This window comes from Sphaeramia orbicularis, chromosome 9 (genome assembly GCF_902148855.1).
Source record: "Sphaeramia orbicularis chromosome 9, fSphaOr1.1, whole genome shotgun sequence".
Taxonomy (NCBI): Eukaryota; Metazoa; Chordata; class Actinopteri; order Kurtiformes; family Apogonidae; genus Sphaeramia; species Sphaeramia orbicularis.
In genome coordinates this window covers 40,214,547-40,228,942 of record NC_043965.1, presented here as the reverse complement: position 1 = coordinate 40,228,942, position 14,396 = coordinate 40,214,547, and the positions used below count along the sequence as shown (strand labels likewise).

The 14,396-nt window shown below is 35.6% G+C and overlaps 1 protein-coding gene across 2 annotated transcripts in view; it reads right to left on the bottom strand.

The window, feature by feature from the left end:
- slc4a5a (solute carrier family 4 member 5a) overlaps positions 1 to 14,396 on the bottom strand; it is a 146,669-nt gene that overhangs the window by 22,883 nt on the left and 109,390 nt on the right. For both annotated transcript variants that reach the window (XM_030143885.1, XM_030143884.1), the window contains exons 23-25: positions 13,445 to 13,618; positions 3,584 to 3,763; positions 2,039 to 2,097 (exon numbers count right to left, since the gene is read on the bottom strand). In XM_030143885.1, the coding sequence (XP_029999745.1) occupies positions 2,039 to 2,097; positions 3,584 to 3,763; positions 13,445 to 13,618 (413 nt within the window). The remainder of the gene's footprint in view (positions 1 to 2,038; positions 2,098 to 3,583; positions 3,764 to 13,444; positions 13,619 to 14,396) is intronic.

The window sequence follows — 14,396 nt, the reverse complement described above, 5'->3', positions numbered from 1 at the left end:
AATATCAATTTCCATGTATGAGTTTCAATTTTGTATCATATTTGATACATCAGGTCTCAATGCTTGAATGTTATTATTTTTTGGAAAAAAAAAAATAAAAAAAAATAAAAAAAAAAAAAAATATATATATATATATATATATATATATATATGTATAAAAAAACACAAACATTTCTAACAAATCCCTAATTCCTTTTCAAAATTGGCAAAGTTCTGCCTCCTTCCTCATTAATTTAATCTTATAGTGTCACTGGAAAGGCCTCTGGTGAATGAATTCCTCCCCTCTGGTGGATTATCTGTGTATTGCATGTATCTAATTGTACACATCAGGTTTTTCAAGAAAAAAAAATATCACACTGATCATGTAGAGGACTTCAAAACTCATGTATCAAATATGATACGTTTGGTGTTATAGGGTTAAGTATGTTTCTCCTTTTTTAACCTTTGATTTTGGTCTCTTATTGCAAACCATGTTATATTAATTAAAGTCAAATATTAGCCATATCCTCCTGAGAGCCAAAGTTTTGGCTTTTTTTTTTTCCTGTTTACATAAAATAATTGTCTGGATTGGAAACAGCAACATGCAACAACATTTTCAGATGCAGTTTTTTTAAAAGGATATTAACCATTGTTAATGCCAAGCCATTACTTTTACATTTTAAATGCAATGACATATATCATTATTATTTCCTCCTTCTTATCTGTTTCTGTATGTGTTTTCTATGGTATATTATAACCTGAGCTCTTTTTCAGTAAATTAGTGCTGACCTGTTGTTTTTTTACAGACTGCATATATTAGCTATGTAAAATTGGGGTAGGACAGTATAAGCTCAGCTTCTTCCTACTCCATCTCAGACATAAAGTGTTATGTTGAGGAGCCACAATGACGTAATTGTACATTGTGGGGGTTTTTTTGGTTGGCTTATTGTCTTCGATATTCTAGAATTTGTAGTTTCTCTTTGCCTTCCGTTCACCTTTGTATTTAGTTACTACTTATGTTCAAAATAAAGTTCATCATCATCATTATCATACTATTACCATGTTATTGTAGGTTTGTACTACAATGTCATTTTTTTCTACAATCTGAGTGAAGTGACCCATGCACATATATTGTGTTTGACTATACTTCACATGCACAGAGAATGGCAGCAGGTTGTCTTTCTATGGAAGCGTAGCATAGGTGTGTGTGTGTAGGTGTCGCTTCCTCCCTGCCACAGTGAGGCTCTCGGCCAACACAAAATAATTGGGCATAGTGCAATATCATGTATGTATATATGAGCTCATTACCTCCTCAGACTGCCTACCTCCTTGCAGTGTATTATATTGTCTCCAGGGTCGGTGCAATACACAATGGTCTTATTTTATATAAGGTTTTCTGCACTTTTTATATTATATATACAGTCGCGGAAAAAATTATTAGACCACCCCTTGTTTTCTTCAATTTCTCGTTCATTTTAATGCCTAGTACAACTAAAGGTACATTTGTTTGGACAAATATAATAACAACAAAAATTGCTCATTGTAGTTTAATTTCAGAGCTGACATCTAACCATTTTCCATTTTTTCTTGATAATAACCAAAATCACTTCAGTTCTTACATCAATAGCTATGGCACTGTACTGCCAAAAACAGTGGTTTTAGACATTTCATGTTTTCTTTTCCGTCTGTTTTAGTCACATGATACACACAGGAGTTAGTACTTGATTGCATAACCATTGCTTTTGATGACTTTTAATGGTCTAATGACTTTTTCCACGACTGTAGGTGTATGTGTCTTTTCTATAGAATTATGTGTCTTTCCTTGTGTCTTTTTTTTATCTGACTCTCTGAATGACCATACAAGAGTTCCTATGTGTATATGCACAAATGTCAAATAAATTTCTTAAATCTTGAATCTTGTGTGTGTAGGTGTGAAGTGGCTCTAAAACACTAAGGGATGCTTGTGGCAGCAGGCTGGCAGTACGCTCCCCAGTGAGACTGTGCGACATCAGAATAGACCAGATCTCTGTAGGGGATGTGCAGTTTGAGGACACAGTACCTGCGATCCAAGTCTGACTCAGAGCTGGGCGAGTGGTTGGAGTACGAGCGGTGCTTGTCCTGGAAGTAAACAAATACATACAGATTAAAACCCATTAAGACTCAGTCCTACTTTTATATCGGTTCCCAAATGACATTTTCTCTATACCTAACCCCACGTGGGGTCGCCTGGAATTCAAATGGGGTCGCCTGGAATGTCTAGTAATTGATAAAAATAAAAAACCCTTACTAATAAAAAATATATGGTAAGCTGAGAGAGACAATCACAATACATAAAAGACATGACAAACTATGAAGCTGAAGCTGCAGCACTGTGGTTCTGTTAATCTGTCAAATGTCCATTGTGGTCAGTTTCAGATGCCGCAGCTCTTTCATAATTCATAGTTTGAGTTCTTGTTTGTTCAGTATTAATTGTCAGCCTTGTAAATCCAAGCTGGACTGACTGTACATATCCTGACCAAGGAAAATAAAATTCTCACTTTGTGCAGTAATCTACACCTGGCTTTTCTGCCTCCGTCCATAATAATATACATTATACTGTATAGACTAAGTGTCCTCTAAAATTAACGTTTATTTGCAAAATAGTATAGCAAACTACTACATGATCAAAAACAAATTAATTTTAGCCCCTCCCCAAAAAAAGTCTCTGTTTTGAATGTCTGGGGTCACGCGAAATTTGTGATGTTAAAATGGGGTCATGAGCCAAAAAAGGTTGGGAACCACTGATCTAACCTTTCTTAAGTGATTTATCACCATTTACTTTTAATACTATCCCCCGTATTTTGTATTCTATTACCATACCATACCAACTTTATTTATAAAGCACTTTAAGAACTTTACAGCTGCAGACCACAAAATTTCATCAAAATCTGTCCACAACTTTTTGAGTTATGTTGCACACTAACAGAAAGACAAACAGACAGACAGACAGACAGACAGACAAACAAACAAACAAACCCTGGCAAAAACATAACCTCCTTGGCGTGGGGGGGCCCACGGGGGGGGGGGGGGGGGGGGGGGGCACTTATCAGCCTTGGCGGAGGTCTGCACTCTCCGAGTGCTTCTAGTCTTGTCCTATATTTAATTCACTGATCATGTAGATGTTCATAAAAGCTCAGAATAATGTTGAGGGTTATTACATCAAAAAGGGAGAAAACTGCAGGAAAAGTGACTTGTCAGTCAAATATATCAATAACTGAACATAAAAACAAGTGTTTCCATCCACTGTCATTAATCCAGCTACATGGGTTTTACTGGTAACTCAGTGTTGTAGAAGATGACAGTGTTTCCACGTTCACTACAGAGCCTCTGAATGTCCAAATGGGTCATATCTGATGACCATGAAAAGACGACAAACTGTATTTCACACCAATTATTTACATGTATTGGTAGGATTAGTGGATCAACAGGTATTAAACATTTTAGATCAGTAGATGCTTTTGGCTGGTGATGGATGGTTGGGTCTTTATGGGTTAAACACACTTCTGATCAGAAGAGTGGTGATGCATCAGTCCCATAGAGGGCAGCACAGGCCTGGGGATCTCACCTCTTCCTCGCTGTCGTCCGCTTTGGGCTTCTTCTTCTCCTTCTCTTTCTCTTTCCCCTTCTTCTTGTCGTCATCCTTCTTCTTCTTCTCTTTCTCAGGCAGGAGGTCATCCAGCCAGGCCAAGTCGTGCTGAGAGAATACCATGTCTAGCATCTTTCGGACGACCATCAGACCAAGGATCTGAGGGGTTGATGAAGATAAGATAAGATGTGTGATATTGCAGTGTTTACAATAGGAAAATAGAAAAAAACAAAGTGCAGGAAACAGGTAGAATATCTGAGAGCGAAACAGGAAATATAAAAGAGTGTTTATATATACAAACACCATGACAAACAGGCTTAACTGCTGCTTCAACTTCATTAATTTTATGCTTTTAACAATGGAAACAATGCAATTCTTCATGGTACATACCACTTCAATAAAAATATAACTAATACACTTGAAGTACAAAGGAGAATGTATGATCTGAGGAAAACAAACTGTACAGATACAGGCTAAAATAAAAAGAAACATAAAAGTAGAAGTGAAGTAGAAAGTATATGATCAAATATAATTAAAGAGTTTTTATTTTTCTTAATTTCTCCATTTATATTATGTCGAAAGTGTTTTCAGGTGTTCGTTAAATATTTGGATTTTATCTTCTCTGAATCTATTCTAATAAAAGTATATGATAAAATTTAAAGAGGAATAAATGAAATAAACAAGCTACACTGATCCAGGCTAAAATAAAAAAAAAAAAAAGATTCATAAAAGTAGAAGCAATGTAGGAAGTATATTATCACATACAATGAAAGGGTAATTTACAAACATCGTAATGTAGATAAATGGTTTTCGTATTTGTTAATTTCTCAGTTCATATTATGTTGAAGGCGTTTCCAAAAGTCAGACAAATTTTGTGCAACTCACTTTATCTGACTTTACAAATTTTGATTTTATTTTTGAATCTATTCTAATAAAAGTATATCATAAAGGTTTAAAGAAGAATACATGAGGGAAAATAAATTACACCGATATAGGCTAAAAGTAGCAGTAATGTGGAAAGTATATCGAATAATCAAATATAATTAGAGTAAATTAGAACTATAGTAATATAAATAAATGTTAAAAGTTTATATTCTGTTGATTATAAGAGTCAGACATTTTGTGTAACTCACTCTTTCACTTTTAAAAATTTAGATTTTATATTCTCTGCACCTGTTCTTATACAACTTCATCAGAAAAGTTTAAGGAAAAATAAATTACACTGATACAGGCAAAAATAAAAAAGAAACATAAAAGTAGAAGTAAAGTAGGACGTACATAATCAAATATAATTAAAGAGTAAGTTACAGTATAGTAATATCGATAAATGTTTTTCATATTTGTTAATTTCTCAGTTCATAATCTCTTGAAGGTGTTTCCAAAAGTCATATTTTATGTAACACTCTTTCCACCTTTAAACATTTAGATTTTTGCCTTCTCTGAATCTGTTCTAATAAAAGTACATTATAAAAGTTTAAAGAAGAATAAATAGTCTGACTGAAAAATAAATTACACTAATAGAGGCTAAATTCTCAGTTCATAATCTGTTGAAGGTGTTTCCAAAAGGCAGACATATTTGGTGTAACTCGCTTTTTCTAAAAATTATGAATCTGTTCTAATAAAAGTATGTTATAAAAGTCTAAGGAAGAATAAATGAGGGAAAAATAAAGGACACCGATACAGGCAAAAATTAAAAATAAATATAAAAGCAGAAGTTAAGTGGGAAATATATCAAATAATCAAATATAATCACAGTAAATTACACATATAGCATTATAAATAAATGTTAGACGTTCATATTCTGCTGAAGGTGTTCATAAGAGGTTCATAAGATGTTTAGATTTGATCTTCTCTGAATTTAAATGTGTCATCACTTATCTCATCCAATTTGCATGAGCAGAGGCTGTTCCCTGCTTCCACTTAAGCAGCATTAATCAACGCGCCAGCAGACAAACATGTTATTTCTGTTATCACACTGCATTCTGAAGTGATTTCCCCACCTTAGGATGTAAAACATGGAAAATAGACACAGCGGCTATATGAGTCCTCAGTCTACGTATATGTGTACAAGCAAGGAATGGATGAACATGTCAACAGAAAGTTTGAGATTGTTACTTATACACAAGCTGTAATTAAAAATAAAGTTGTCCTCTGAAGAGGGGGGGTGGTGGTGGCGGGTAAAAAAAAAACAAAAAAAAAAAACAACAGACACAGAGGTTCTACAATGACTGTTTCTGTTCGCTTCTTTTTCACATAACCGCAGAATTCGCATCCTCTTAACATTAGAGACTGACATTATTCCACTGTCACATCATATAAGAGGAGAGGAGAATAGAATAGAATAGAACAGAATACAGTAGAGTAGAATATAATAGAATAGAGTAGAAAGGAGTAGAGTACAATAGAATAGAGTTGAAAAGAGTAGAATAGAATAGAATAGAATAGAGTAGAGTAGCATAGAATAGAACAGAGTAGAGTAGAATAGAATACAGTAGAGTAGAGTAGAATAGAATAAATTAGAATAGAGTAGAGTAGAATAGAACAGAACAGGATAGAATAGAGCAGAGTAGAGTAGAGTAGAATAGAATAGAGTAGAAAAGAGTAGAGTAGAATAGAGTAGAGTAGAGTAGAATAGAACAGAATAGAGTAGAGTAGAATAGAATAGAGTAGCATAGAATAGAATAGTGTAGAATAGAATACAGTAGAGTAGAGTAGAATAGAATAGAGTAGGTAGAGTAGAATAGAACAGAATAGAATAGAGTAGCATAGAATAGAGTAGAATAGAATAGAATACAGTAGAATAGAATAGAATAGAATAGAATAGAATAGGAATGGAAAAGATCACTCCCTACTTGTTCATAGATTTTTGTCCCTCTTTTTTTCTTTCTTTTATTTAGTTATTTGACATAAAACAAAAATATTATTCTGGTTATTATTCTTCTCTAGAATAGAATAGAATAGAATGTCTTTATTGTCATTGTACAGGTACAATGAAATTGAAAGTGCAATCCTCTTTTGGTGCCATAAAAGTATAAATAATACATAAAAGAGTATAAAAACTGAAAATATAAAAGTAAAGCCCTGGACGGCATAAATATCTACAAAAAAACCCCAAAAAAACAAAAAAAAAGAAAGCATAGAAAAGTGTCACTGGAAGTAAAAAAGACACCTAAAACACCAAGACAACACTCAGCATTTTCACACTTATATTAATGTGCGACAGTGTTCAGCACAATTCTGGCTCTAGGATAAAACCTGTTCATTCATAAAACAGGTTTAGAACACAGATCATGCAGTGTAAGTAATATCAACGCAATGTGGCTCAACAGGACACATGTACGAGACAATGGGGAGTTAGAAGAGTGGAATTCACATGTCAAGTGTTTGGTGAAGTAGCACTGAGGGAAAGGAGGCATAATGTACGGGTGCATGGATGACTGTGATGGTACGACAGCCTGACCCCCTCAGAGGACACACGAAGACTCAAAAGTAATAATGTTACATGTACTGCATGCACGTGTCATAACTTACACCTTAAATGAATGAAACCTGCGGCTTCTGTGTTTTTAAGCTTGACTGTAACATATGTGTGCAGCCCCTATTTCCAGAAAAGGTGGGATGTTGCGTAAAATTTAACTAAAAACAAAACGCTAATTTCTTATTTTTTCATCAAACGTTCAAAGAAAATGTGCAATTTTATTCCATAAAGACGCAAACAGCCACTGACACCAAAAGCATCTATTGATCTAAAATGTTTAATTTCAATAATTCAGCGCATAATGTAGGTGCAGAGCTGTGAAAGTGTATTGTTTGTGCTGTATTAATATTCATTTCTGGTATTATTTGGGCGGTCGTTGTTTATGATATTCTGTTCATCCTTTCTTTTCTTATATTTGTCATTTAATAGGTCTTATGTATTTTATTTTATTTTATTGTAATTTTGTTTGTTTGTTTGTTTGTTTGTTTTTTCTTTCTCTTCTGCCCAGTTTACCCAGTTCTGGTTGTGGTTATTGTTACCATTATAATTACCACCATGGTTGTTATTGTTGTATTGTTGGTATTTTCTTGTGAGGGTCTTCACCATCTTCTTCTTTCTTGACCCCACCCCCCCACCCCCAACCATAACTCCTAATAAAGACAGTAGAATATCAAGGAGCGCTTCATATACTTTATGAAGTAAATTTGTTCAGCACCAAAACGTAGCCAGACTACCATTCTGCTGTTAGGATGCTGGACAAGACAAGTTAAAAAAAAAAGAAGAAAAAAAAAAAAAATCATTTCTGTGCTTACTTGAACACTGTGAAATATTTTGGACACTTTATCAGGAATTTATTGAATGCATCTGCTACAATATTAGTATATTGGAACCTGTCTATTACCTGGCATTAGTCTGAAAAACTGAAAAGATGCAGTCATTTTTAATTGACATACATTCATCTGTCTCTGTTTAGTTGTATGTAAGTATACAGGTAAACATATAGGCTAATGCCCCTGTGATCATACTGTGTCTATTTGTTTTTTGTTTATTTGTTTTGATGATGCCTATGTCACTATTATTCGTATATTTAATTTTTTTTTTTTTTTTTTAAATTTATAGCAAAGGAGTGATGTACTTATGTTGGCTGTTTTATGTCTTGTTTCTGTCACCTGCCTAGGGACTACAGATGAAAAGTAGTTATTTTTACTAATTCTGCCATATTTACATAGGTGTACTTTTTATACAGTAATGTTCATAAATGTGCATAGTCCCTATTAAATAAGCCAATAAAATAAATTAAGTTTTTAGTTTTCTGTCTGTATTTATCTCCACTTGGTCTATTCATGCTTCCTTTGTTCTATTGGACCACTATAGCAACGACTGGCATTTTGGGTAGTTTTCAGTTTATTTAAAAGGCTTATTTTAACCCATAAAGACCCAAACATCCACCATCGACTGATGCAAACTGTTCAGTACCTGTTGATCCACTAATCCTATCAATACATGTAAATAATTGGTGTAAAATACAGTTAGTCATCTTTTCATGGTCATCTCCATTGTTACCATGGAAACACCGTCATCTACAACATTGAGTCACCAGTAAAACCCAATTACAGTGAATGGACACACTTGGTTTATGTTCAGTTATTGGTATCTTCACTGAAAAATTACCTTTTTCTTCAGTTTTCTTTGTTTCTGATATAACCTTCACCTTTAATCTGAACTTTTATGGACATCTACATGATCAGTAAATTAGATATAGGAAAATAGCTGATTTACACTGAAAAAAACGCAAAATGCAGAGGATAATATTGTAATAAATGGTGATAAATCACTTAAGAAAGATAAGTAGCACTGGGTCTTTATGGGTTAAGAAAAATATAAGGTAATTTTGAAGGAAGCAAAAAGCTGATATGGGCACAACAAAAGGTTGGGATAGTAAGTGGTGCCAAAAAAACCCACAAAAAAAACAAACAAAAAAAAAACCCAAAAACACCCCTAACACCTGCATGAACATTTTACAACTACTTATGTAACTGGCAACAGGTAACATGCCTGAATAAAAAAAGAGTATCTAATAGAGGCAGAGGTAAAGATAGGAAGAGGTTCACCAATCTGTGTAAAACCGTGGGAACAAAATATAGAATATTTATCAATGTAAAATTAAAAAGGTAAAAATATTTTTGGATTTGGACACTCTTAAATTTTGCAAAATTTACAAAATATCATCATGAAATATTAGTGGAAAAATCTTCTTTGTGTTTCAGAAGGTGTCTGGTGCATCAGCCAGAGACAAACTAATGCATTTTTACCTCTGTCAAGTGTAACGGCGGAGGTTATGTCTTCATCGGGGCTTGTCTGTCTGTCTGTTTCTCTGTTTGTCTGTTTGCAAGATAAGTTATGGGCAGATTTGGATGAAATTTTCAGGAAATGTTTGATACTGGTACAAGGAACAAATGATCACATTTTGTTGGTGATCGGGGGGGAGGGGGCTGATCTGCCTTGGTGGAGGTCTGTGCTCTCAGAGTGCTATTCTACTTTTTAATGTTTCTTGCCAACAAAAAGCCAACACAAAAACCCATGGCGAGGCAGCTTTTCAGCATTATGCTCCTCGCCTTTGGAACAGCCTGCCAGGGAACCTCAGGGCCGCAGAGAATGTAGAAGTTTTTAAAACCAGGCTCAAGACCCACCTTTTTAATTTGGCTTTTAACTAATGCCTCTGTTTTATTCACTCAGAGGTTTTATAGTTATATTTAATATATGTATCTTAAGATTCTTTTAACCAGTGCTTCTGTTTTATCATTTTAATGTTTAATATTTTTATTATTTTCATATATGTCTTAAATTTAGCTTCTCTTAATCAATTCTTTTATATCTTTTTAATGTTTCTTATTCTCCGGTGTTTCATCAGAGGAAGCCCTCCATCCCGGGGGGCGGCTGTGGACTCCGGGGGCTGTGGCGCCTTCTCTCACTGGGGTCTGCTCCTTTCTGGTGGGTGGGGGTCCCAGTTGGCCCTCTCCCACTGGTTGGGATGCGGCGCTGCGGCGCTGGTGCCTGGTTGCCGGGTGCCCCCTGGTGCGGATGGCTCCCTGAGACAGCGCCTCCTCTTTTACTTTTACATTTTTGTTCTGGTCTACCCATGCTCAGTCAGTCTTTTTAAGTCTTTTTAAGTATGTGTGAGCTTGTGGGTTTGCATATGTGTGTGTGGGTGGGGGGCGGTACTGATTTTTAAACTGATATGTAAAGCACTTTGTGCTACAGTCTTAATGTATGAAAAGTGCAATATAAATAAAGATTATTATTATTATTATTATTATTATTATTATTATTAACAAGAAAAATAACAAAATTAAATTCTTCAAAGTTCCTACATGTCATGACCTGAATGTGTTTCATTATCTTGCTGAAACCCCCAGTTTTGACCTCGATGGAACAGAGCATGTGCAGAATGGAAGAATACTTGGCAGAGTTCTATGTGTTCTATGTGTCATAGAGTTCTATGACTACAGAGTGATTCTTCATGCAGTACATCACAAATGCATGGGGTGTCCAAAAACGGTTTTCCGCCACTGTATTAAGAGTAATAATTGTGTAATAATAATTAATAATTCTGAGTTTGATCTCGACCAGCTCTAAATGTAAAGTATAATGAGATAAGTTTTGTTAGGATTTGGCACTATATAAATAAAATTTGATTTGACTTGACTGTATGATCAAAATATTCCAATAATCTGGAGAAATCTCTGTGTTGTATTGGATCCCTGTGATCTTTAGGCCCTCGCTGGACTAAAACTAGGCATGATTCTCTAATGGAAATCACTGTATGAGCACATCTGGGAATCATTGTCTGTGAACACAATTCACCGTGACATCCAGAAATGCAGGTTAAAGCTCTATCTGTCAGGATCCTAGTGTTTTCTTGTATTCCCCCTCCCTTTTGTGGGTGTGTGTCTTGTTTGTCCTTTCCCTGTCTGTGTGTGTGTGTGTGTGTGTGTGTGTTGTCTGGAGCTGGGTGGAGCCGGAGGTCACCTCTCACCCACATACCTGCCTTCCATCTGCAATCAAACCACCTGCCTTCAATCAACTACTTCTCTCCTCTGTATTTAAGCCCGGTCTTCAGCACTACATATCGCTAGATTGTCAGCTACGTGGTAGTACGTGAACTTTGGCTCAGTAGCTTTTTTTGCTTTGTACTTTCCTGTATTTTTGCTAATCTGATTGCACTCTTTTTTCCCAGTTCCTGCCTCTGCCTGTTTTCTCCCTGGACTCGACAGCCACCTTCATCCTGCTCCAGCTCAAACCTATTTTTGAACAATCATTAAAGATTTTTGTCATTTTTACGAGTTCATCTCTGGTCCATTTGTCTGCATCGTGGGTCTATCTCTCACCAAACTTATGACACTATCATGCAAAGAAGAAGCAACATGTGAAATGTGATCCAGAAACGCGTGTGTCTTCTCTGGACCAAAGCTCATTTAAAATGGACTGAGATAAAGTGAAAATGTGAAAGTGAAATTCTTTAAGGAAACATAGGACGCTGCATTATCTGGACTAAGGAGCAGAAGGAGGAGATTTGGCACATTGAGAAAGTCACCATCAATGCTGAAAGGTACACAGAGGTTTAAGAACATCTGCTCCCATACAGATGGTGTTGTTTTCAGGGAAGGCCTTGCATATTTCAGCAGGATAATGTCAAACCACCATCTATTACAACAGCATGACTTTAAAGTAGAAGAGTCTGGCTCCAACAGACCTGTCTGTAGTCCAGACCTTTCACAGGTTGAAAACACGTGGTACATTATGAAAAATACAACAAAGATATCAGGAAAGAGTGGAATAACACTTGTCTCCTCAGTTCCAGACTTTACAGACTGTTGTTAAAAGATGAGGGGAGGCTACACAGTGCTGAACATGTCAACACTCCAGGTTTTCCCTGGTTCATCTCTGGACCTGCTGCTGTGGTCCTGCTTCTGTCCTGCCTGCATCATCAACACATTTATTCATCTAGTTGTGATAGTGTTTATTATACAGTTCCATAGATGGTAGAGGTTTCTATTATTGGTACTAACAGCTGCAGTAGTAGTATATCCACTGTTAGTACTTGTATTTGTAGTAGTAGTGTTAACAATTATGGACATTTGTTGTAGTTATTGGTACTTATGCTAGTAACAACTGTTCTAGTTTTTAACAGTTGTAGCGTGCTTTGCTGTGAATCCATGTGCCCCCCCACCCCACCCAATCTTTCTCTTCCTTTACTCTCTCTCTTTAACCCCAACTGCTAAAAACAGACGTCCATCCTCCAGAGTTGGGGTCTCCTCCTTGTTTCTGCCTGTTAAAAGGACATTTTTCCTTCCACTGTCACCAAGTGTTTACTCCTGGAGGATTCTGTTGGTTTCTGTAAAATGGTTTAAGAGTCTGGTCTAGACCAGCTCTACATGTAAAAGTGTCACAAAAGAACTTTGTACGGTGGCCCTGAAGGGCAAACCACAACAACAAATCGCAAAGCACACAAGAAAAAGAAAAGCATGCACAAGAAAAAATGCACACACTAAAAAACCACACAAACAAGAAAAAGAAAAGCACACAAGAAAAGTTCCTGCTGGAAAAGGTAGGTACCTGTTGTCTGGATGCTGATTGGACAGAAGCACTGTGCCTCTTCCTGTCAGAAAGACAATCCAATCAGCATCCAGATCCTGGTCATGGCAGGTACCTACCTTTTCCAGTAGGAGCTTTTTTTTGTTTGTGTGATTTTATTTTTCTTGTGTGTTTTTCCTTTTCTTGTGTGCTTTTCTTTTTCTTGTGTCTTTTTTCTTATATGTGTTTTTTTTCTTGTCTGTCTTCTTCTTGTGTGTTTTTCTTTTTCTTGGGTGTTTTTCTTTTTCTTGTATTTTTCTTTTTCTTGTGTGTGTCTTTTTTCTTGTATGTGTTTTTTTTTCTTGTGTGTCTTTCTTCTTGTGTGTGTTTTTCTTTATCTTGTGTGTGTCTATCTTTTTCTTGTGTGCGTTTTTCTTTTTCTTGTGTTCTTTTGTGATTTGTCCTTGTGGTTTGCCCTTCAGGGCCACTGTACTTTTGTTATGATGTGACACTATATACACAAAATATAACTGATTGACTGACTTTTTGCAGATGTGTTACTACCAACAAGTTCAAAATACCATGATTTTTATCTTACAGTGGTACATTTTCTCAGTTTTAACATTTGCTATGTTTTCAGTGTTCTATTGTGAATAAAACACTAGTTTATAAAATTGGTAAATCATTGCATTCTGTCTTTATTTACATGTTGTAGAATGTCCAAACTTCTTCAGAGTTGGGGATGTATTTGTTTAACTTTTTCTCATAAAGTTGCATGTGAAACTTACCATAACAGGAAAAATGATGGCCAAGAATGTGGATTTGAGGATCCAGAGTACAGCGAGACAGGTGATCTGGATCAGAGTGAACAGATGGACCCTCCTCAGAGGAACATGACGGAGGTAGGAGAAGTCGGGCTGGTGCTTGGACGGCATCATGTACAACTTAATTCTGTCCCAGAACTGTGGAGGACGACAAGACAAGGAGACAGATGGGAGAAAAGAGGTGCAGCTAAGTGGCTCAGGTTAATTATATGCAGATGTGTGATATGAATCATTAATCCCAAATTATCTGGGTAAATTTGGTGTGATGAGAGACTGGAAATGGTCCTGAATATCCAGTGGACTGTAGAGGGTCAGTGTAACTAACATTTACACAATTACTTGTCATATTTTATTTTTAAGTACTTCTACTCCTCTTCATTTCAGAGGGAAAAACTGTACTTTTTCCCATACTCCAGCTTAAATTACACTTTATTATCCCTTTGAAGTTGTGTGAAAATGACATTGCGTATCTCCAAATGTGTTCATTATTAATCTTTATGGTTATAAGGGTTAATTTATGTGCTTAGAAAAGTCACACATAGGACAACGAACTTGATGATCGTATAAAATATGATGCGCTGCTGTCAATTAAAGTGGAATAAAGTTAAAAGGACTTCAGTGTTAAACATCTACAGGAGTAAAAACACATCATGTATCTTATTTAGTGCTACTACTACAACTATAACTATGACTACTTATCATACATGGAGACTTACTTTCATGCTTAAACTTTAATTCTTTTCATAGATATTACTACTTTTACTTATGTTGCCTTCACGTGCTATCGGGAAATGATCCTTTCCTCTTGTGAATTTGAAATTACCAGTGTATTTTGTTCAAGTACTTTTGTTGTCGTCGCAAAATGAAAAATGGCACACACATTTATCGTAACATGCTACTTTGGTTAAAAAAAAAA